Source organism: Leptodactylus fuscus, chromosome 7 (genome assembly GCF_031893055.1).
Source record: "Leptodactylus fuscus isolate aLepFus1 chromosome 7, aLepFus1.hap2, whole genome shotgun sequence".
NCBI lineage: Eukaryota > Metazoa > Chordata > Amphibia > Anura > Leptodactylidae > Leptodactylus > Leptodactylus fuscus.
The window spans coordinates 17647215-17670625 of NC_134271.1; the positions used below are offsets into that span (position 1 = coordinate 17647215).

Genomic DNA, 23411 nt, shown 5'->3' on the forward strand with positions numbered 1-23411 from the left:
GTTCACAAAAATCAAGTCAACAATCAAAACTTTATAGCAGTAAAACTAGACGATACGAAATTCACGTCCCTTCCTGACACCCTTTAGAGTGGGTGAAATGCTGAGGACTTTCTGCCATCGCAGAGACTGTTCGCCGTATCGGACACTTGGCACAGTCACCAACAGGTTAGGGAAACAGAAAAAGTTACAAACCAACAACAGGTGGCGCTGCACGAGCAACAGTATATAGATTCTACAATTCTCAATATAAAATTGTTGCCTACCCCTTAGCACCTAGGTGAACATGAATTGGCGCACTCAGGCCTGGTTCACATCTGCGTTTGGTATTCTATTCAGGGAGAACGTATGAGACCTAATATCTCAGTACCTTCAGTGATGTGGGGAGAAGAGGTTGGAGACCTTCTGACCTTAGGACTTCTCATCTACTTACCAGGAATGTGGCGTGTACGCAGGTTTTTGTAGCCATCCCGCTAGATTCCAGAACGTCGGGTGTCATAAGGGGCGTGGATGAGAGGGGGCGTCCTCCGCGCAGCCACTCGCTTTCTTGCAGTTCATTAAGGCTCAATCGACAAGACGGTTCTACAGTTAACAAACCTGAAAATGGCAAGAGGAGGCTGTGTGAACAGTGGGCAGTACTCGGTATCTTATTCTCAATCGATCGTCCTAGTCACCTTCTACTATAGACAGATCTCCAATCAGCTGAAGTGGTCATGTGACTTGGGAGACAACTGCGGCCTCTTTATTGTATATAAGCTCTAAATAGTATTGCAGCTCAGACCCATTCACTCGAATGGGACTGAGCAGGAGAAATATATGTTAAATGGCTCCCCATTCACTGGGTGCAGATCAAGAGTGCTTTTGGCCTCTGTGGCAGGTATACATTGAGACTGTTGTGTATAAAATACTGCAGTGGCCTAGTCTATTCCATACAGTGACTCGGTACACTCATGGAGACCATAAAGTATAACATGGGAGTCAAAGAGTGATAGCGCCAAGTGGCGGCTATTAAACATGTACGTCCGAGGTTTCCCCTCTGGCCGAAAACCTTGGATGTGGACAAAGCACAGAGTGAAAGGAGCCTTAAAGGACTACAAAACAAAGGACATTTTTTGACAAATCCCAGTACCTGCTCCACTCATCAGACCGTCTCTGTTTCAATATGAAAAATATAGGAAGAAATCCTCCCCCCTAATCCTCACTGCCCTGTGACAGGCTGTAAGATAACTGGCAGGAGCCTCTGCCCTCTGCAGTAGGATGGAGACTAAAGCACCGCCCCTTGGATAAGCCACACCCTCTTATATAATTAACGTATATGTAACATGCACATGAGGTATCACATTATTTTTGCACATTATATAACTTGTGTTCTCTAGTTTTAGCAGTTTTCCCCTGTGCATGCAGCAGTTTTAGCAGTTTTCCCCTCTGCTTGCAGGATTTGGAGCAGATTTCCCCTCTGCATGCTCTTTGATTTTCAGTTCTCCTTGGGCTGATGGATGGAGACTAACTGCTATTATAGACAGCACACGGAAATCTACTCCATCTCTTACTCTGTCACGCTCACAAGCATCTGCAGGATCATACAGAACATTAAAAAAAAATCCTGACCTGTTCTGAGCAGTCTCTGACTTTGTCATCTCTCTCACTCAGCTCCTGCTCACTCCTCCCCTCTCCATAGACTTCTATTGTGAACTATAACAAGTCCTCCTTGTCACTTTTCTCTCTGTCCTGCTCGAGTAGATATTTTAGAGTGAAAGTCAGTTTAACAGAGAGAGCAGAGCAAGAAAAGATGCAGATATGTGAAGATAGGGGGCATTGTTCTCTGATAAGGTACATTACAAAGTTTCTTGTTAGGTTGCAATTAATTGGGCATTTTCTCAATTATGATTATTAGTGATTATTTAGACTCGCCCCTTTTAAACCATGAATATGTATTGGGCGAACTTCAATCGGCAGTTTCGTTCAGAACGAACATGCCCAAACCAGAGTATAATAAGATGAGACCCAGGAGAACTGATCAAACATAAAAAAACATTGATACTCGCCTCTCCTGGCCTCTGGCTCAATTGATTCTTCTATTCCGGTATTCCGCCTAATGTCAGGGACAGCTGAAGCCTGAGGCCAGCTGAGGGACGGCTGAGGCCAGCTGAGGGACGGCTGAGGCCAGCTGAGGGACGGATGAGGCCTGAGACCAGCTGAGGCCAGCTGAGGGACGGCTGAGGCCAGCTGAGGGACAGATGAGGCCTGAGACCAGCTGAGGGACGGATGAGGCCTGAGACCAGCTGAGGGACGGCTGAGGCCTGAGACCAGCTGAGGGACGGCTGACGCCGGAGACCAGCTGAGGGACGGCTGAGGCCTGAGACCAGCTGAGGGACGGCTGAGGCCTGAGACCAGCTGAGGGACGGCTGAGGCCTGAGACCAGCTGAGGGACGGCTGCGGCCTGAGACCAGCTGAGGGACGGCTGAGGCCTGAGACCAGCTGAGGGACGGCTGAGGCCTGAGACCAGCTGAGGATTGGCTGAGACCAGTTGAGGGATGGCTGAGGCACAAGGCCAGTCATATAGCCTTGTGAGGCATAGACGCAAGTTACTAACCATTTAGGCCAGACCTCATAGACACATACTACATACTGGCCTCTTACCTTTCACCAGCTCCTTGGCTTCATCGCTCACATGATCCCAGCTTTCGCCCTGCATCATAAAGTCTCCCTCCTTGATCTTGTTAATGATGTCCGCGGCACGACTCTGCGGCGATCCACTCCTTGCACCTTGGAAGGGAACCTGGCCGCATAGCATTGTGTACTGCGGAATGAGGAGAATAACAATGAGCTCACATGGCGTGCCGCACTTATTACCCATCACATGGCATTGCTGGAACTTCATCAGAACTTGGTTACAGACGCTTAACCTCCCTGAAAACATAGGAAATGAATGTTATTAGCGAGGTTCGTATTGTTTTATACATACGATACTTCTTATCCCATCTATAAATGGTCACTGAGACTGAAAGCCTTGCTGATCCGACATGAAGGGATGCCGTATAATGTCAGCAAATAAGCAAATCCCCTGTAATCTGCCCGAAAGATTACAGGGTCAAAGTGGCTTCCTGCTAATAGGCTTTCCAGGCCAGGCTTGTGTGCAGACCGGGGAAATAATAGAATTTTATTTTTAATGAATTCAGTCAGGGATAATCCTGATGAAGAATTCGACACAATTTGTAACAATTTGCTGGCCGAGAGGCAAACTATAGTAGTCCGAAAATATCGCTCGCCCCTCGCCTGGTGATACAGAACATGTATGCCCGGCTCCAGTGACATAACAGCCAATACGATGTGTGTATATGGCGGTTTCTACAAAACGTCGTCATTCACCGGACGATTGTACGTTTAATGGTTGTTCAATTGTCAACCTAACCTCTACCTAAGGTGTATGGTCACCTTTACTACTGACATGCTAATAGGGATCTACAGTATGTGTACATGTCATTGCCTATTAGAGATGATGCCACCTTTCCGTCCTTTGGGACAATAAACCCCCCACCGATCCTTAGAGACTTGGGGTTTAGTGTCCCAAATTTCCCTGTTTAAATGCAATCTGCAGTCATATTGAAAATAAAGAAGCTTTATACGTACCCAGAGAAGAGTCCGATAAGTGTCATCAGACTCCTCTCTGGTGCTCCTGGCGCCTGCGTTCTTCTTCCATGAAGCTGGAGATCTACACCCCGGCTTCACTGTGCAAGTGCCAGAGGTTACAGGGCATGTGCACTGAAGCCAGGGCAGATTGAAGAACTGCACCAGAGTGAAAGGGAGTATAAACCTTATTTATGTTTAATGCGGCCATGACTAGCTTTATAACAGAGAATTTTGGGGTACTAAACCTCAGATCCTCAAGGACCTGCGGATGCTTATATTATCAGACTATTATCTACAATAGTATAGTACTCCTCCTCCCCCTCCATAGACGTCTGTATGAAGCTACTTATTAGTACTGTACTATTATACTATCCTTATATTATCAGACTATTATCTACAATAGTATAGTACTCCTCCTCCCCCTCCATAGACGTCTGTATGAAGCTACTTATTAGTACTGTACTATTATACTATCCTTATATTATCAGACTATTATCTACAATAGTATAGTACTCCTCCTCCCCCTCCATAGACGTCTGTATGAAGCTACTTATTAGTACTGTACTATTATATTATCAGACTATTATCTACAATAGTAAAGTACTCCTCCTCCCCTCTCCATAGACGTCTGTATGAAGCTACTTATTATTACTGTACTATTATATTATCCTTATATCAGACTATTATCTACAATAGTATAGTACTCCTCCTCCCTCTCCATAGACTTCTGTATGAAGCTACTTATTAGTACTGTACTATTATATTATTCTTATATTATCAGACTATTATCTACAATAGTATAGTACTCCTCCTCCCCCTCCATAGACGTCTGTATGAAGCTACTTATTAGTACTGTACTATTATACTATCCTTATATTATCAGACTATTATCTACAATAGTATAGTACTCCTCCTCCCCCTCCATAGACGTCTGTATGAAGCTACTTATTAGTACTGTACTATTATACTATCCTTATATTATCAGACTATTATCTACAATAGTATAGTACTCCTCCTCCCCCTCCATAGACGTCTGTATGAAGCTACTTATTAGTACTGTACTATTATACTATCCTTATATTATCAGACTATTATCTACAATAGTATAGTACTCCTCCTCCCCCTCCATAGACGTCTGTATGAAGCTACTTATTAGTACTGTACTATTATATTATCAGACTATTATCTAAAATAGTAAAGTACTCCTCCTCCCCTCTCCATAGACGTCTGTATGAAGCTACTTATTATTACTGTACTATTATATTATCCTTATATCAGACTATTATCTACAATAGTATAGTACTCCTCCTCCCTCTCCATAGACTTCTGTATGAAGCTACTTATTAGTACTGTACTATTATATTATTCTTATATTATCAGACTATTATCTACAATAGTATAGTACTCCTCCTCCCCCTCCATAGACGTCTGTATGAAGCTACTTATTAGTACTGTACTATTATACTATCCTTATATTATCAGACTATTATCTACAATAGTATAGTACTCCTCCTCCCCCTCCATAGACGTCTGTATGAAGCTACTTATTAGTACTGTACTATTATACTATCCTTATATTATCAGACTATTATCTACAATAGTATAGTACTCCTCCTCCCCCTCCATAGACGTCTGTATGAAGCTACTTATTAGTACTGTACTATTATACTATCCTTATATTATCAGACTATTATCTACAATAGTATAGTACTCCTCCTCCCCCTCCATAGACGTCTGTATGAAGCTACTTATTAGTACTGTACTATTATACTATCCTTATATTATCAGACTATTATCTACAATAGTATAGTACTCCTCCTCCCCCTCCATAGACGTCTGTATGAAGCTACTTATTAGTACTGTACTATTATACTATCCTTATATTATCAGACTATTATCTACAATAGTATAGTACTCCTCCTCCCCCTCCATAGACGTCTGTATGAAGCTACTTATTAGTACTGTACTATTATATTATCAGACTATTATCTACAATAGTAAAGTACTCCTCCTCCCCTCTCCATAGACGTCTGTATGAAGCTACTTATTATTACTGTACTATTATATTATCCTTATATCAGACTATTATCTACAATAGTATAGTACTCCTCCTCCCTCTCCATAGACTTCTGTATGAAGCTACTTATTAGTACTGTACTATTATATTATTCTTATATTATCAGACTATTATCTACAATAGTATAGTACTCCTCCTCCCCCTCCATAGACGTCTGTATGAAGCTACTTATTAGTACTGTACTATTATACTATCCTTATATTATCAGACTATTATCTACAATAGTATAGTACTCCTCCTCCCCCTCCATAGACGTCTGTATGAAGCTACTTATTAGTACTGTACTATTATACTATCCTTATATTATCAGACTATTATCTACAATAGTATAGTACTCCTCCTCCCCTCTCCATAGACGTCTGCATGAAGCTACTTATTAGTACTGTACTATTATATTATCAGACTATTATCTACAATAGTAAAGTACTCCTCCTCCCCTCTCCATAGACGTCTGTATGAAGCTACTTATTAGTACTGTACTATTATACTATCCTTATATTATCAGACTATTATCTACAATAGTATAGTACTCCTCCTCCCCCTCCATAGACGTCTGTATGAAGCTACTTATTAGTACTGTACTATTATACTATCCTTATATTATCAGACTATTATCTACAATAGTATAGTACTCCTCCTCTCCCTCCATAGACGTCTGTATGAAGCTACTTATTAGTACTGTACTATTATACTATCCTTATATTATCAGACTATTATCTACAATAGTATAGTACTCCTCCTCCCCCTCCATAGACGTCTGTATGAAGCTACTTATTAGTACTGTACTATTATACTATCCTTATATTATCAGACTATTATCTACAATAGTATAGTACTCCTCCTCCCCTCTCCATAGACGTCTGCATGAAGCTACTTATTAGTACTGTACTATTATATTATCAGACTATTATCTACAATAGTATAGTACTCCTCCTCCCTCTCCATAGACTTCTGTATGAAGCTACTTATTAGTACTGTACTATTATATTATTCTTATATTATCAGACTATTATCTGCAATAGTTTAGTACTCCTCCTCCCTTCTCCATAGAATTCTGTATGAAGCTACGTATTAGTACTGTACTATTATATTATCAGACTATTATCTACAATAGTATAGTACTCCTCTTCCCCCTCCATAGATGTCTGTATGAAGCTACTTATTAGTACTGTACTATTATATTTTCAGACTATTATCTACAATAGTATAGTACTCCTCCTCCCCCCTCCATAGACGTCTGTATGAAGCTACTTAGTAGTACTTTACTATTATATTTTCAGACTATTATCTACAATAGTATAGTACTCCTCCCCCTCCATAGACTTCTGTATGAAGCTATGTAGGAGTACTATTTTATTGTAGAAGACAGTCTGATAGTATAAGGATGATATAATATAATGATAATATAATGTAAGGAGGAGAGCAACCTAATAATAATAAGAAAACATACTTAATAAGATATATTACAAAGCTTCTTATAGTCACATGCCCTATAATGGTACGCTTCAAAGGGAGTCTGTCACTAAGGTGAAGCCTATTAACCTCTTCTCGACATACACTGTAATAGTACAGTGAATGTTCAGGTATTTAATATGGCCGCTGCTCAGGAGCTGAGAAGCCGCCAGGTCTCTGTTGTATTATACAATACTGCCCCTTTGGTCAAACATGGCAACCTTTTTCCTGGTGGCGCATGGGCTCCTTTTTCCAGGGGTCTGGGGGCTGGTTCTAGTCATGTGACCCAGGCTCGAATCCCAGGGTCCATCAGATCAGTTAAGGCAACCCCTTTAAATATATACAGAACAGTTTCTGTCCTCCATTGCTATACCCCAGCCTGCTCTAATACTCGCACCGCAAACTCCAGAACACGAGATTTTAGCTACCTGATCCTATCACTCAAAGAAGAGAAGAGGGAAAGAGGGTGTATAAGTGCAATTTGGAGTGTAGCGGTCAGTCGACACATGTTATGAAACAAATGGATATCTTAATAGCGGAGATCCGAATTTCCATGGGAAAAAAGGTGTTACATTCAGGTGATCCCGACCTATCCAACCGTATTGCTGGTGTATAGGCTTCACCCTGGGGACAGACTCCCTTTAAACCATATTGGCCACATTATTAGAGACGGATCCAAGAATAGTTCCTCCAGAATCTGCAGGCTCCCTACCCCTGACTGTGCATGTTAATGAACAAGGACGTTCCTGACAACAGCTTGTGTACCAGTCACTTCTGCTAGAGCGCTGGTAATGGTGGCAGATGGTTGTGGGTAGTGTTCATGCGATGACTCTGTGAGAAATGAGGTCATGAAAGAACAGAATGTTTCCTCCACATTGTCTTCAACTAAAAAGGTCTGAAATGATCTGGTAACAGCAATAAAAAGGATAGAAAGGTAATATCAAGACTCATGACACAAACAAGGGGCAAGTAGAAGGAGAAGAGTCATACGACACTTACCATGATCACCCCGAGGCTCCAGAGATCACATGACTCATCATAGCCCTGGCGAGAAAGTAATTCCGGGGCTGCATAGTGCAGTGTAAAGCAAGGAGTGTGCAGGGGCCGCGAGCCTGGGGGACGCAGCCGGGCAAAGCCAAAGTCTATGACTTTTAGTACAGCGTCTTCACCGGGAGATGAAAGAAGAAGATTCTGTGTAAGCAAGAAAAGTGCGTTGTAAAGAACAAATATGGCGGATATCATGTTCCCTAAGATGGTGCACCAGGTCTTTTTTGACTCTCTTGCTGCCTCACCTCAGGTTTAAGATCTCTGTGCACCACTCCAGCTTCATGCATATGAGCAACGGCGCTCACAAGACTGCGCATGAGACCACTGGCCTCCACCTCACTAAAACGTGACTGCTTCTTGATTCGATCCAGTAGCTCGCCGCCATCCAAGAGCTCCATCACAAGATATGAGTGATACTGAAACATGGAAATACTGGATTTAAAGTGCACATTGACATTACATTTATGGGGGTCTGACTACCAGCACCAACATAGACCATCTTTTTATATGGATTACAATTTTTAACATGTCCTGTGGGGAAGGTGGTGTGAATTTTCAAGCCAGGACCATAAAGCCCTAGAGTGGCCTCTTCGCTGGTCCCCCATACAGTAGGATTAGGTGTAATGTACTGCACGTCTACAAGCTGCAGCTAGTTACTGGCACTTTATCCATGCAGCTTGTACTTGAACGGTTGGAGGCCCAATGTGGCCTACAGTCTACAAGTTAAAGAGAGGTAGAGCAGGAAGTTTGTGGCTACCTGCTCTACCAGTAGGAGAACCAGATCCAATTCTCCCCAGTAGCATTTTTAACCACCGGATAGGCAGATTTGGGGCAAAATGGCTGCATCCTACCCCCGGTGGTGGCTTTTTCATTACCAGTGCTATACATTACATGTACTACACGTGGCTGTGTCTCATTGGTCTGAATGGGAATAAATCTCACTAAACTACAAGACCACACACATCACTACAAAATATATAGCATTGTGCCTGGCTGCAGTGTTTGCCCAAGCACTATATGGGTGTACCAGGAGTCAGACTCAATCTGATATTGGACCGGTCCAAAAAAAAAAACCTTTTAAAAAGCAGAACATTCACGGATGATGCAACGAAAATACTTCCCGCTTGTCCTACTAGACAACCAGTGTTCCCATCCAGAAATGGGCAGCTTTCTTAAGCCAGCAATAAGTGAATGGAAAATTTCTGACGGGCTTCCTGTTAGCCCATAAAACCGATATTTCCTTTTTGCCTTGGCATGATGTCAAAGTAGACATTTGTTTCAAATTTGTTTCCATTGTGTTCTAAAGTATGTACAAAAGTCAGTGTTACATATGTTGTCTAAGACTGATCCCCCCAGATGGGGAGAAGAATCTAATCCCAGCATTGAATGTGATGGAAAGATGACCGTGTCTGCTCGCCATCGAAATCAAAGGGAATAGGAGAAAAAACAAACTATGGATCAAATTTTTCAAAATAAATGCACCAGAATTCTGCCGTAACCTGTGCCAAAAAACTAGCGTGCAACACATTTATTATGGGTTTTTTTGACACTTGGCGCAACGTCTACCCTGTATCTGCCTCCTACTGTTTCCAATGGGTGTCCAAGATCCGAGCAAGACATTGAAAAATAAAAAAATAAGTGTCCTGCTGGAAGTGATGATATAACCCCCAATGATCTCAGCATCATCCAGTCTGTCTGGGATAACAGGAAGAGACAGAAGGATTGAAGCAAATCGACTTCTGCAGAAGATCTGTGCTTAGTTCCCCAAGATGGCGGCGGGAACAACCTCCCTGCCGAGTTCATGGAAGGCAAAGGTCACACCAAATATGGATTTAGATTTCTCTTTTCTTCGTTCACTTCTTTTTGTTAGTTGGCAAAAATGAACAATTAACCCTTCTATTTCTGTAAGCATTCTTTGCAGCATGTTTTCCATGAGGGCATTCATGGCTCCTCAGTGCTGTCGAGCAATACCCCATCAACCTGGACCTATACAGTTATGAACTCCTTTACACATCACATTTTGCAGCCGCATGGCAGATAGATGGACATAGGGAGAAAAAGGTTTGACGTTTTCAGTAAATAAAAGCAGACCTGGTCATGCAGGACATCGTGTAGGTTCACAATGTTTGGGTGCCCCTGACACAACTTCATGGCCGCTACTTCTCGTTGAGTGTTCACCTCCATCCTAGAAAAATGGAAAGATGAGATCTATGTTTGAGGGGAAGATAATAATATGCATAAAGGCTTAAGGATAGGGGATAAAGAGTTGGACCGGTGTGGTCACAGCCCTACCGATCCCAATAAAAGGGGTCCAGAGCTCCCCTATTTGCATGGAGCTGTCTTCAGACATGTGTGTTGCTACTCCCTATATATCTATGGGGTTGCTGAAGAGAAGAAGAGTGCGGGGCTCCAGCAGTCCTATAGAGATGAATGGAGTGGCAGTCTACATGGCAACTACTGCTTCATTCCAACAGGGGGGGCTCAGGACCCTTGTCCACATATTGCAAAAAAATTTCTGCATGCAAACTGATATGCATTTCACTTTCCTTTCCTTAGAACCTAAAATTTCCTATACCCTCTTCTCAAAACCAATGAACACTGAAGCTCAGCTGACCTCTTACTCAGTATTTTCACAGCGTACTCTTTCTTGCTCTGTCGATGTCTACACTTTCTGCAGACTGAGAAACTGCCCGATCCTAGTGCCGGCTCTTGGAGATCCATCTCGTACTGCTGGAAGAACGGGGAGTCCTAGGAAGAAACCATAGGGTGATGTACAAGGATGCTAGATACTGATGTTGCTGATTACAGGTAAAATCCCACCATCTTTTACCTTCATAGCGGCGCTCAGAACCAGAGTCGGGCTGCAGGGTTTGTCAGCAGATGGAGCCGGCATATCCGTCATGACCGCATTGACTCCGAAGAGGACAGAAGGGGCCACAAAGGAATAACCCTGAATCATAGGAAAAGGCAGCAAGTAGAAACATTAACTGGGAATAGATCACCGAGATGTATCTAAATAACTCGGGAGGGGGTGTTAAATTCTGTTTCCTTGCCTGAGCATATGGACACCGTAATCTGGAAACAACCGATATGGGAGAGTCCTTTCTCACCTGTATAGAGATCACTTTGCGGGGAGGAGATAAGCTGTGACCCCCATCTATGGTGTATCTTATATTCTGTGTTCTCCATTTATAGGTGTTACCTATCAGTATAATCCTGCCTGTGATGATATTGAGCTATGTGCTGAGAAGTGATCTCTACAAAACAGGAAGAGTCGGAGACTATTACATGGCGGCCTGAGGGAAAACTGCTACATGATGGGAAAAAATATATATATTTCCAATGATACATTTAATTTAAAGGAACACTTAACACAGAGAATGCACAAAAATAAAACATAAAAAAATTCTGAACTTTCTCTCTTCATCCCGTTTTACTATTTTAGCCATGTCCCTCTCCTCTATTAAAAGGAGTCTTCCTGCTGCGTCCTATCGTAAGCCCTGTCCCTCTGGCCGGCCACCAACTAAATATGGAGCAGGTCGGCGGGAGATTAACCCTTTGTCAGGGATGTGATGCAGTCGGTTCTCCTGGTTCTGCTAAACCAGTTGTTCACAAAACCGGGGACTAGGTCTCGAACCCCAGCGTACGGCTCCAACCTACTCTACGACTTGTAGGTCAAAAGCCTTAGGCCTGTGACCTACAAGGTGTGGGGAAAACAGTTCCTTGTAGGCCCCAGGCTTGAAGAGGCTGCAGCTTTGTATGTCAGGGGATCAAGATTACGCAATGTGGGGGACAGGAGATGTTATGGGGGATGTGGCTTTGTGCTAAATGGGTTGTGGCCTGTCAGTCTCATGCACCATTGCGCCTCTGTGTCACACCTCACAGCCCGGCCAACTTCAGCAACCACCCCCAAGCTCCACACCAAGTAATCCATTCCCTGCCCTTTGTTCTTCAACATGAAGTGCATGTTCAAATCAGGCAAAAAACCTGCAGACTGAGAGTGAGGACAATAATATTCCTGGTTAACGTCTCATTTCTAGGTTTAGTGTCCCTTTAAGAAAACATCATTACGAGCTACTCAGCTCCGGTGAGTGATTTTAGAGATTCACTTAGTAGATATGCAGGACGTGTAATGTATGATGATAAAATCTCCCGCAAGATTAAAGATATAACTTTAGGCGGGAGAGCAAAAGAAAAAAGTTTGTATATGAACATTATGTAATGCGAAAATATTATGTAACGTATAAAGGCAAATAGAAACCTAGTGCTATATCCGACGGGTCCTGAGCAGATTTCTGACACTGAGGTCATGGCTCCATTTTGCAGGATTACAATACAAGATTATAATGTATAGGGGTATGAAGAATAAAAACCATCGTGAAACTGCAGGTGGCGCCAGCGGTGGGTCCGATTTTCCTACAGACAGCCATGATACAAGGTAAAGGAGTGGCAATTCCAGAGGAGAGCTAGAGCAGCTGTCTGTAGGCAAATCAGACATAGGTTTCTGTTTTTTCAGGTCCCCGAGCAGACCCAAAGAACAGAAAGCCGAGCGCAGGTGTGACCCTCACAATGGAATGAATGCAGGATTACTGTAGAGAAGACGAATAAGAAAGAATAAAGAGAATATCAAATGTTTTACCCTATTAGATAAAGACAGTATTTAATCATATGAATCAAGACCTGGAATATACGAGCTCCGGAAGGCGGAGTGGCGGCGGGGGAGTACACCGGATCAAGGCTTGTAAATTCATCAGAAAAGTTACTGACATCTGTCTCGTTGCGGATAGAGGGACGGAACGGAGGATTGACTTTACGCTGAGCTAGTAATTCCCAGTCCAGGCCCTGAACAGACAAGAATGATAAAACTAAGTAACAATGCATGGCAATAGATTTGTTATATACAGAGGGGTCGGTCACTTACCCGATAGAAAGGGTGTTCCTTTATTTGGGAAGCGCCTCCCGCTCCAAGGCGTTTCTTAGGATCCTTGCAGAGCAACTTCTGAAGGAGATCCCGAGCCTGCAAACTTAAAGAGGAGGGATACGTGGGCTCCATCTTCAGGATCCGCCTGCAGTAACAAAGGTCTATTGTATTATTGATACTTCCATGCTTAACTTCTGAGTCATTACATATATAGTACTGGAAATGTAAAGGTGTCAGCCATCTTTAATAAAAAAAAGACTGCGAGGACATATTATAACCAATCTCAGATGAAAAGCTGATCTGCTGTAATACCGGGAAGGCCTAACATACTGCGGGATATATTACGGTAATCATTACATGTCACTGAAATCAATGGGAATTTTGCGTGAATAAGAGATGCTATTGGCAGCAGTTCCCCTATTGCCGCTAAAACAGACTACACCTTCAATAGAGCATGCGATTCTGAACTAAAACGTAACATTTTTTTTTAACATGTTGCTGTTTTTTGCCTGAAAAACCTCTCTAAACTTCCTACCATTAAGTGTCTCCTTTCTAGCTAATTTGCTGTTCACTTCCTGTCACTAGGGATGTTCCTTCCTTAGTTATCATAAAAGCAAGACGTCTCCCCAGGGAGTGGTAGGAGAGAAACGGATTTCTTTAACCCAGTGAATAGAGAGGGGAAGGGCTGATTTTCCTCTCAGCCTCCACATGTTAGCAACAGCGTTCTCTGTACACAGTATTGAGAGGATTCTGCAACATCTCACAGCTTACAATGTAAAAAAAAAAGTTCACTTATGGACTCTTATCTACTTCTAATACGTCTGTGTCATCACAGACGAGTTGTCATAGACAGAAAGCAGCCTTTTCTTTGCCCATAGATTTCGTTTTTTCCTGGGTCAGGGATCTTTTTAGCTGCATCATGACCTGTATGTGCAGTACAGTGTCCCTGGTTCGCCTATATTGTGGTGACCTGGGGTTTTCTCAGCTATTTGTCTGCTATTTCCCAGTTACTCCTGACAGATACATGTAAATAAACCAGTAAAAATAGTAGTAATGGATGAGGGGGCAGACTGCTCCTTATGGTACACACCTACAGCCTTAGGGTGCATTCACACTGAGTAAACGCTAGCTTATTCTGAACGTAAAACACGTTCAGAATAAGCGGCGTCTAAAGCAGCTCCATTCATTTCTATGGGAGCGGGGATACGAGCGCTCCCCATAGAAATGAATGGGCTGCTTCTTTCACTCCGTGCAGTCCCATTGAAGTGAATGGGGAGTGCCGGCGTGTACGCTCCGGCATGAGCAGAGCTTGCCGTAGCTTACAGTCCTATGAAAAAGTTTGGGCACCCCTATTAATCTTAATCATTTTTTGTTCTAAATATTTTGGTGTTTGCAACAGCCATTTCAGTTTGATATATCTAATAACTGATGGACACAGTAATATTTCAGGATTGAAATGAGGTTTATTGTACTAACAGAAAATGTGCAATATGCATTAAACCAAAATTTGACCGGTGCAAAAGTATGGGCACCCTTATCATTTTATTGATTTGAATTCCCCTAACTACTTTTTACTGACTTACTGAAGCACAAAATTGGTTTTGTAACCTCAGTGAGCTTTGAACTTCATAGCCAGATGTATCCAATCATAAGAAAAGGTATTTAAGGTGGCCAATTGCAAGTTGATCTCCTATTTGAATCTCCTCTGAAGAGTGGCATCATGGGCTACTCAAAACAACTCTCAAATGATCTGAAAACAAAGATTGTTCAACATAGTTGTTCAGGGGAAGGATACAAAAAGTTGTCTCAGAGATTTAACCTGTCAGTTTGCACTGTGAGGAACATAGTAAGGAAATGGAAGACCACAGGGACAGTTCTTGTTAAGCCCAGAAGTGGCAGGCCAAGAAAAATATCAGAAAGGCAGAGAAGAAGAATGGTGAGAACAGTCAAGGACAATCCACAGACCACCTCCAAAGAGCTGCAGCATCATCTTGCTGCAGATGGTGTCACTGTGCATCGGTCAACTATACAGCGCACTTTGCACAAGGAGAAGCTGTATGGGAGAGTGATGAGAAAGAAGCCGTTTCTGCACGTACGCCACAAATAGAGTTGCCTGACGTATGAAAAAGCACATTTGGACAAGGCAGCTTCATTTTGGAAACAAAAATTGAGTTGTTTGGTTATAAAAAAAGGCGTTATGCATGGCGTCCAAAAAGAAACAGCATTCCAAGAAAAACACATGCTACCCACTGTAAAATTTGGTGGAGGTTCCATCATGCTTTGGGGCTGTGTGGCCAATGCCGGCATTGGGAATCTTGTTAAAGTTGAGGGTCGCATGGATTCCACTCAGTATCAGCAGATTCTTGAGAATAATGTTCAAGAATCAGTGACGAAGTTTAAGTTACGCCGGGGATGGATATTTCAGCAAGACAATGATCCAAAACACCGCTCCAAATCCTCAGGCATTCATGCAGAGGAACAATTACAATGTTCTGGAATGGCCATCCCAGTCCCCAGACCTGAATATCATTGAACATCTGTGGGATGATTTGAAGCGGGCTGTCCATGCTCGGCGACCATCTAACTTAACTGAACTTGAATTGTTTGTCCAAAATACCTTTATCCAGGATCCAGGAACTGATTAAAAGCTACAGGAAGCGACTAGAGGCTGTTATCTTTGCAAAAGGAGGATCTACTAAATATTAATGTCACTTTTCTGTTGAGGTGCCCATACTTTTGCACCGGTCAAATTTTGGTTTAATGCATATTGCACATTTTCTGTTAGTACAATAAACCTCATTTCAATCCTGAAATATTACTGTGTCCATCAGTTATTAGATATATCAAACTGAAATGGCTGTTATAAACACCAAAATATTTAGAACTAAAAATGATTAAGATTAATAGGGGTGCCCAAACTTTTTCATAGGACTGTATGTGAAGATTAGAGGGGTAGTCCGGTCAACTACAATTTTGGAAAAAAGGCTTAAAATTCTGTAAAATTCACCAATGCACTTTTTTCTTACACAAGACACTCAAAGTGTAGGCGGTAGGGGACTTAGCGGCTGTCATACAGGCGCTCATCCGCAACACCCGTGAGGGTTATTTGTTTTATGAGAAGCGAGTTTACCCATCAGTATGTACGGGAGGCAACCGGAGTATCCGGAGGAAACCTATGCAAACATGTGGACACCATGCAAACTCTACACGGCCCCAGCGCTGCAAGGCAACAGTGCTAACCAATGAGCCACCATGGGTATGACCGAATGTCATATCCCCTATTGTCACACCCTTGCTATGTCCCCATACACTTTAACCAATTATTGACCGCAGACATGTCCCACCGTCCCCAGACATGTCCCACATAATCAGCAATCCCTGTGTATTGAGACGGAGCAGGGATTGAGGGATTGGTAAGGGGAGTATTTATTATTTTACACCATTTTTTTTTTTTTTTATCTAATTCTTCGGACCTCCCCTTGTAGATCAGACCCTTATTGGCAATGTTTGTTGGATGGCCTATGAAAATAAAATGGCTGGCACAAACATGCAAAAACAAACCCTAGAACGGTGGTCTCTAACAATAGCCACGTACCTCTTCTTCATACAATATAATCCACCATGTTTTTTCACCTCACCTAGACACTTCACTCTGCGAGTTCTTTTCCCCTTCCAGTGTGAATGGAGACGCTCCGGTCAGTAGTTCATAAATGAGGATTCCCAGGCTCCACCAGTCCACAGACTACATGAACACAGACACCACATCTTATTACAGGCATAGGAATGACATCAGAACAGCCAAACTTAGAGGGGCTATAACAACCCACCTTGCCGTGACCCCCCTGTCCCCGTATTATTTCTGGTGCCATATATTCCGTTGTACCGCAGAAGGAATACGTGCGCTCACACTGTAACAGACACATAAGATGCCATATTTATGAAAAGAAAAATGGAACAAATGATAAGATAGAAGTATAACACAACTCAATATTCCCGCCAGTCTCTCACCTCTTCAGCCACAAACTCCTTGCTCAGGCCAAAGTCAGTCAGCACCACATGACCATCGCTATCCAATAGGATATTCTCCAGTTTAATGTCACGGTATACAATTCCAAGCTGGGGAATAAAGGTTAACAGGTCAGAACAATGACTTTCGACTAGATCTCACTCCTTTCCCCTACTCACACTGCTATATTCACTACTATTATTAATGTCCGTTGCTGTCATCCATCATAGGATGGACATTAAAGGGATCCTATCATTAAAACTCAATTTTTGTCCTTAACATGTAGGAATAGCCTTAAGAAAGTCCATTCTTCTCCGGGCCACCGTTCGGTATAAATCCCGGTTTTCGTCGGTATGCAAATGAGTTCTCCCGCAGCACTGGGGGCGTCCCCAATGCTGCGAGAGAACTCTCCAGCGCTGCCTCCATCTTCTTCAGGAACGACTTATCTTTGTGTCTTCTTCCGGCGCTGGCTTCTAACTTCTAGGCCTCGGGCAAAGCTGACTGCGCATGCCTGCTAGCCACAAGAAAACGGCCGCTTACAATACTGGCCGTTCCTGAAGAAGATGGAGGCGGCGCTGGAGAGTTCTCTCACAGCATTGGGGACGTCCCCAGTGCTGTTTGAGTGCTGGGGCCTGCCCCCAGTGCTGCGAGAGAACTCATTTGCATACTGACGAAAATCGGAATTTCTACAGAACTCCTACGTATTAGGGACAAATAATTGAGTTTTAATGAAAGGATCCCTTCAACTTGTGACAGTCAAAGATGGAGCCCCCTCTGTTCCCACCGACTCTAATGTAAAACAATATGATGAATACGGTTCCCGGATGAAAGCAAAATGGGCGTGAAAAAATGAAGCAGTTCATCCATTTTTCACGGCCATTTCTTGTCACAGTTTTGTGACTTGTCATCTAACACTTCATCTTAAACTAAGAGTGAGAGTTAATAATTTTACCTCATCGGATCTTACCTTGTGCAAGTGCTCAAGAGCCATAATAACCTCTCCAGAGTAAAACCGTACGGCATCTTCAGAGAAGTTATCCCGCTGATACAGATGAGTAAAAAGTTCCCCGCCGCTCACATAATCTGTAAAAAGGTAAATAATAATATTCTTCAGGACACAGATTCACCCAGATACTGGAGAAGTAGCAGCAAATACCAAAAAGCCAAGAAGCATTTCTGCTAAAGAATTCCTAGAGGTTCTGGTCCTTCTTCATACAATGGCATCCTGCATGTGTCAATCCAGCCAAAAGACAGTGAGTAACCAGAGGTGACCGGCCCTTGTTTATTCTCCATGTGAAATCACTGTGTGTATTATCCTGTACTGTGACATCACTGTGTGTATTATCTCTGTACTGTGACATCACTGTGTGTATTATCCTGTACTGTGACATCACTGTGTGTATTATCCTGTACTGTGACATCACTGTGTGTATTATCCTTGTACTGTGACATCACTGTGTGTATTATCCTGTACTGTGACATCACTGTGTGTATTATCCTGTACTGTGACATCACTGTGTGTATTATGTCTGTACTGTGACATCACTGTGTGTATTATCCTGTACTGTGACATCACTGTGTGTATTATCCTGTACTGTGACATCACTGTGTGTATTATCCCTGTACTGTGACATCACTGTGTGTATTATCCCTGTACTGTGACATCACTGTGTGTATTATCCCTGTACTGTGACATCACTGTGTGTATTATCCTGTACTGTGACATCACTGTGTGTATTATCTCTGTACTGTGACATCACTGTGTGTATTATCCTGTATTGTGACATCACTGTGTGTATTACCCTCTACTGTGACATCACTGTGCGTATTATCCATGTACTGTGACATCACTGTGCGTATTACCCTCTACTGTGACATCACTGTGCGTATTATCCATGTACTGTGACATCACTGTGTGTATTATCCCTGTACTGTGACATCACTGTGTGTATTATCCCTGTACTGTGACATCACTGTGTGTATTATCCCTGTACTGTGACATCACTGTGTGTATTATCCCTGTACTGTGACATCACTGTGTGTATTATCCCTGTACTGTGACATCACTGTGTGTATTATCTCTGTACTGTGACATCACTGTGTGTATTATCCTGTATTGTGACATCACTGTGTGTATTACCCTCTACTGTGACATCACTGTGCGTATTATCCATGTACTGTGACATCACTGTGCGTATTACCCTCTACTGTGACATCACTGTGCGTATTACCCTCTACTGTGACATCACTGTGCGTATTATCCATGTACTGTGACATCACTGTGTGTATTATCCCTGTACTGTGACATCACTGTGTGTATTATCCCTGTACTGTGACATCACTGTGTGTATTATCCCTGTACTGTGACATCACTGTGTGTATTATCTCTGTACTGTGACATCACTGTGTGTATTATCTCTGTACTGTGACATCACTGTGTGTATTATCTCTGTACTGTGACATCACTGTGTGTATTATCCTGTACTGTGACATCACTGTGTGTATTATCCCTGTACTGTGACATCACTGTGTGTATTATCTCTGTACTGTGACATCACTGTGTGTATTATCCCTGTACTGTGACATCACTGTGTGTATTATCCTGTACTGTGACATCACTGTGTGTATTATCCCTGTACTGTGACATCACTGTGTGTATTATCCCTGTACTGTGACATCACCGTGTGCATTATCCCTGTACTGTAACATTGATAACTATGTGTATTATCTGTATGCCTATGCACCCTTGTGTTACTGCTCCTCTTCATAGTGACAGATCCTCGCTTGCCATGTTTTCATGTGTATGTGCACATTAGACAGAACCTCTGGTTAATTATGAACAGGTTATTATTACTTTTGCCTACCTAATATAAGGTGGAGTTTGGCATCTGTCTGGAAGGCGTAATGAAGGGTCACAAGGAAGGGACTCTGCCTGACGTGTTCGAGAACCGTGCGCTCCGTCCGCGTGTGTTCTGCAGTTTTCTCCTTCTGGACCAGGGCCGCTTTGCGCAGAACCTTCATAGCATAGAGACGCTTGGCATCTGGGCCAGTCACTTTGCGGACAAGGAAAACTTTCCCATAGGCTAGAATAGAAAAACGTAAAGAATATTTTTAGTACTTAATATTTTATTTTGTATGATGTTAATATTGTAAGATGTCATGAACCGAAGCAGTGGACGGGGTCACATGGAGGAACCTGAGGCTGAATGTTTCAGATTTTGGAATCGGATTTTGAGGCCACTCCAAAATCTGCTTCCCAATGGGAGTCTCAGGCAGTCTCAGTTCTCCTGATTAGTGGGGGTCTGAGCAGCTGGACCCCACTAATCTGCAAATGATCCCCAATCCTAGGTATAGTGGATACCGTCCCTTCATGGGAAAACACTTTCACCCACATACTGATCTTGTATTAATAGGTCTTACTGCAATTAAAACAAAGCATGCATTACATATTATAAAAATACAAAAAAAATGCAAATATGTCAACCCAACCTACTGCGCCCTCACACTGGCTCCGCACGGCAGATTCAGTCTGTGACATACACACTGGATGTCAGCTGTAAACCTAAACTAAGCCCCATAGTCCTATATGATGCTAGGGGTCCCTGCTCCCGTGGCTCTATTGTCCCGCTACACAGAGTAAGACTATAGCACAGTAGAGCCACAGGAAAGCAGGGACCTGGCGTCATACATGACTATAATGCTGGGAACCCACGTCCAGGATTAGGGTTCAGTGCGGGAAATACAGCCAATACAGATACAGCGCCCTTATGTAGGATGAAACATGCAGATCATGGGCCGCAGCCAGTCCCCATAGTGAACCCAGGAAAGGAGGACAGAGGAGTTGGAATCTGGCGCTGGTTGTGATCACATGACCCAGCTTCAGAACAAGCCCAGAGTCCCTGGGTTCATCACCTAAAAACCCTGGACGAAATAAGTACTCACAGACCCCACAGTATAAATATCAGAGGACCAGTGGAGGTAACAAAACATAAAAAACAGTATTACTCACCTCTCCTGGGCTCCTGTGTGACTCCCTGCTGCCTTCGGTGCTTCTAATATCAGCTGCTTCTGTGATCGGGCCTCAGTTGGTCATGTGGCGTTGTAACGTATAGTCGCAAGCATCACATTGCTGCGTGACCCATGTGACCGCTGAGGCCTAATCTCAGGCCCTGATGTCATTCAGAAGCACCAAAGATGGCACCGGACCCAGGAGAGGTGAGGAACATTGTATTCTCATGTTTGATCACGCTCCCTGGGCCTCTGTTCATTACACCAGCATTATATTACATCAGTTTTGGTTCGGCCATGTTTGCCAATAATCCTAATCCCGATCCCTGATTAATAGCGCTTTCGATGTAGATCCTATTAGTCCTATTCTATCCTAACCTATTAGCTATACCCAAACCTCTACTACACTGGCGATACTGATGTCCGTTGCTCTCATTCCTTATATATTATGAAACATGATGAAGATTTGTTCCATGGTTTGTTATTTTACTGACGGAGGAAAAAGTCATAACTGCAGGACAACATGCATCGTGGAAGAAAGTGTCCGCCATGTTGTTTCCATTAGTGTCAATGGGAACAGATGTCAGACGGAGGGGAATCCATCTTCATCTGTCACTCTATTTCCATTCATGTCCGTTGCTCACATCCTATTACAGATGAGAGCAACGGGCATTTTTAACGCTCCGACTGGAGAAAAATCGGAGTGTGTAAACCAGTCTCCTCTCCCTACAGAGAACACAACATGGCTGAACTCATGACATGTAGGACCACCTTACCTCCAGTGCCAAGTATTTTCAGCAGTTCAAAGTCTTGCATTCCCACTTTGTCTTCATGTCCCGTCAGATTCACTAGAACAGAAAGTAAAACAATATATCACATCTACATGGAAATACATGGCAATAAAAACTACCGCTATAAGACGGCCATTGATCCACCATTGCAGATAAAGTCTGGTCATGTGCATTGCAGCTTAGTAACTCCATGGGGATCATAGTAATAGCAGTTAACCCCATCATGTCCCTCACATTAACCCCCTGTGTGCCTCACATAAGAGTTACTGATATGTGGGACATATGGAGGTAATAATTAGGTATCTTCATAATTAAAGGGGCTCTATCAGCAAAATCATGCTGATAGAGCCCCACATATGCGTGCATAGCCTTTAAAAAGGCTATTCAGGCACTGTAAAAGTTAAATTAAACTACCCCCCCGTTTTAAAATAATAACTTAAAAAAGAATCTTCTCTACTTACGGAACGTGCACCCTGGGCGGGCATCTGGGTGTGTCTTCATCTTCTTCCCCGCCTCTTCTTCCTCTGACGTCTTCGGGTCCCGTCCTCCTCCGGCGCTTGCTCGCGGACACTGATAAAAAAAAAAAAATAGCCCGGGCGCATGCGCAGTAGCCGTAGTAGAAGCCGCGTGCTACTGCGCATGCGCCCGGGCTGTTTTTTTTTTATCAGTGTCCGCGAGCAAGTGCCGGAGGAGGACGGGACCCGAAGACGTCAGAGGAAGAAGAGGCGGGGAAGAAGAAGACGGCGCACCCTGAATGCCCGCCCAGGGTGCACGTTCCGTAAGTAGAGAAGATTCTTTTTTAAGTTATTATTTTAAAACGGGGGGGTAGTTTAATTTAACTTTTACAGTGCCTGAATAGCCTTTTTAAAGGCTATGCACGCATATGTGGGGCTCTAGCAGCATGATTTTGCTGATAGAGCCCCTTTAAGGTCCTTTATTAGTACCCCCATGTGTCTCACATATTAGTAACCCTTATATCAGGCACACAGGGGTTAATATTAGGGACATGATGGGGTTAACTGCTATGAATGTGAGGTACATGGAGTTACTGAAACTAAATGAATAACCCCAAATGCCTGACATTAATAGGAATAGCAAACCCAGCATGCACCGGTGTGTGTCACATTACTGTAGCTTCCTCTCCTCCATACGACAGACATCGTCTATAAGACACAATGAATCCTGGCCAATGGCTTATCTGCAGATGTTACATTCTAGTGGCTGCAGGACCTTTATTGGCATCACAGTCACATGACCTAATGACAAGCCAATCACAGAGCAGTAGCACTAAAGGACCTTCCTCTTTGTTCAATTTATGCAGGTCCTTGCAGTTCTCAGTGGACCCTGACTCGAGTATAAGCCGAGGGGGGCGCTCTCAGCATAAAAACTGTGCTGAAAAAGTCGGCTTAGGGGGCGTTCACACTACCGTCAGTGTCCGACAGGTAGTGTCAGCTCCCAGTGTCCGTTCAAAATCTCGCACGG

At 43.2% G+C, this 23411-nt stretch overlaps 1 protein-coding gene across 1 annotated transcript in view; it reads right to left on the bottom strand.

Moving 5' to 3' along the window:
- LOC142213045 (ribosomal protein S6 kinase alpha-4-like) overlaps positions 1–23411 on the bottom strand; it is a 31236-nt gene that overhangs the window by 4268 nt on the left and 3557 nt on the right. Inside the window, exons 2-16 of the mRNA XM_075281193.1 lie at positions 21915–21986; positions 19995–20213; positions 18098–18213; positions 17133–17240; positions 16952–17032; positions 16763–16866; positions 13125–13269; positions 12884–13045; positions 11034–11153; positions 10818–10951; positions 10295–10388; positions 8449–8619; positions 8156–8347; positions 2638–2797; positions 431–594 (exon numbers count right to left, since the gene is read on the bottom strand). Coding sequence (XP_075137294.1) covers positions 431–594; positions 2638–2797; positions 8156–8347; positions 8449–8619; positions 10295–10388; positions 10818–10951; positions 11034–11153; positions 12884–13045; positions 13125–13269; positions 16763–16866; positions 16952–17032; positions 17133–17240; positions 18098–18213; positions 19995–20213; positions 21915–21986 — 2042 coding nt within the window. The remainder of the gene's footprint in view (positions 1–430; positions 595–2637; positions 2798–8155; positions 8348–8448; positions 8620–10294; positions 10389–10817; positions 10952–11033; positions 11154–12883; positions 13046–13124; positions 13270–16762; positions 16867–16951; positions 17033–17132; positions 17241–18097; positions 18214–19994; positions 20214–21914; positions 21987–23411) is intronic.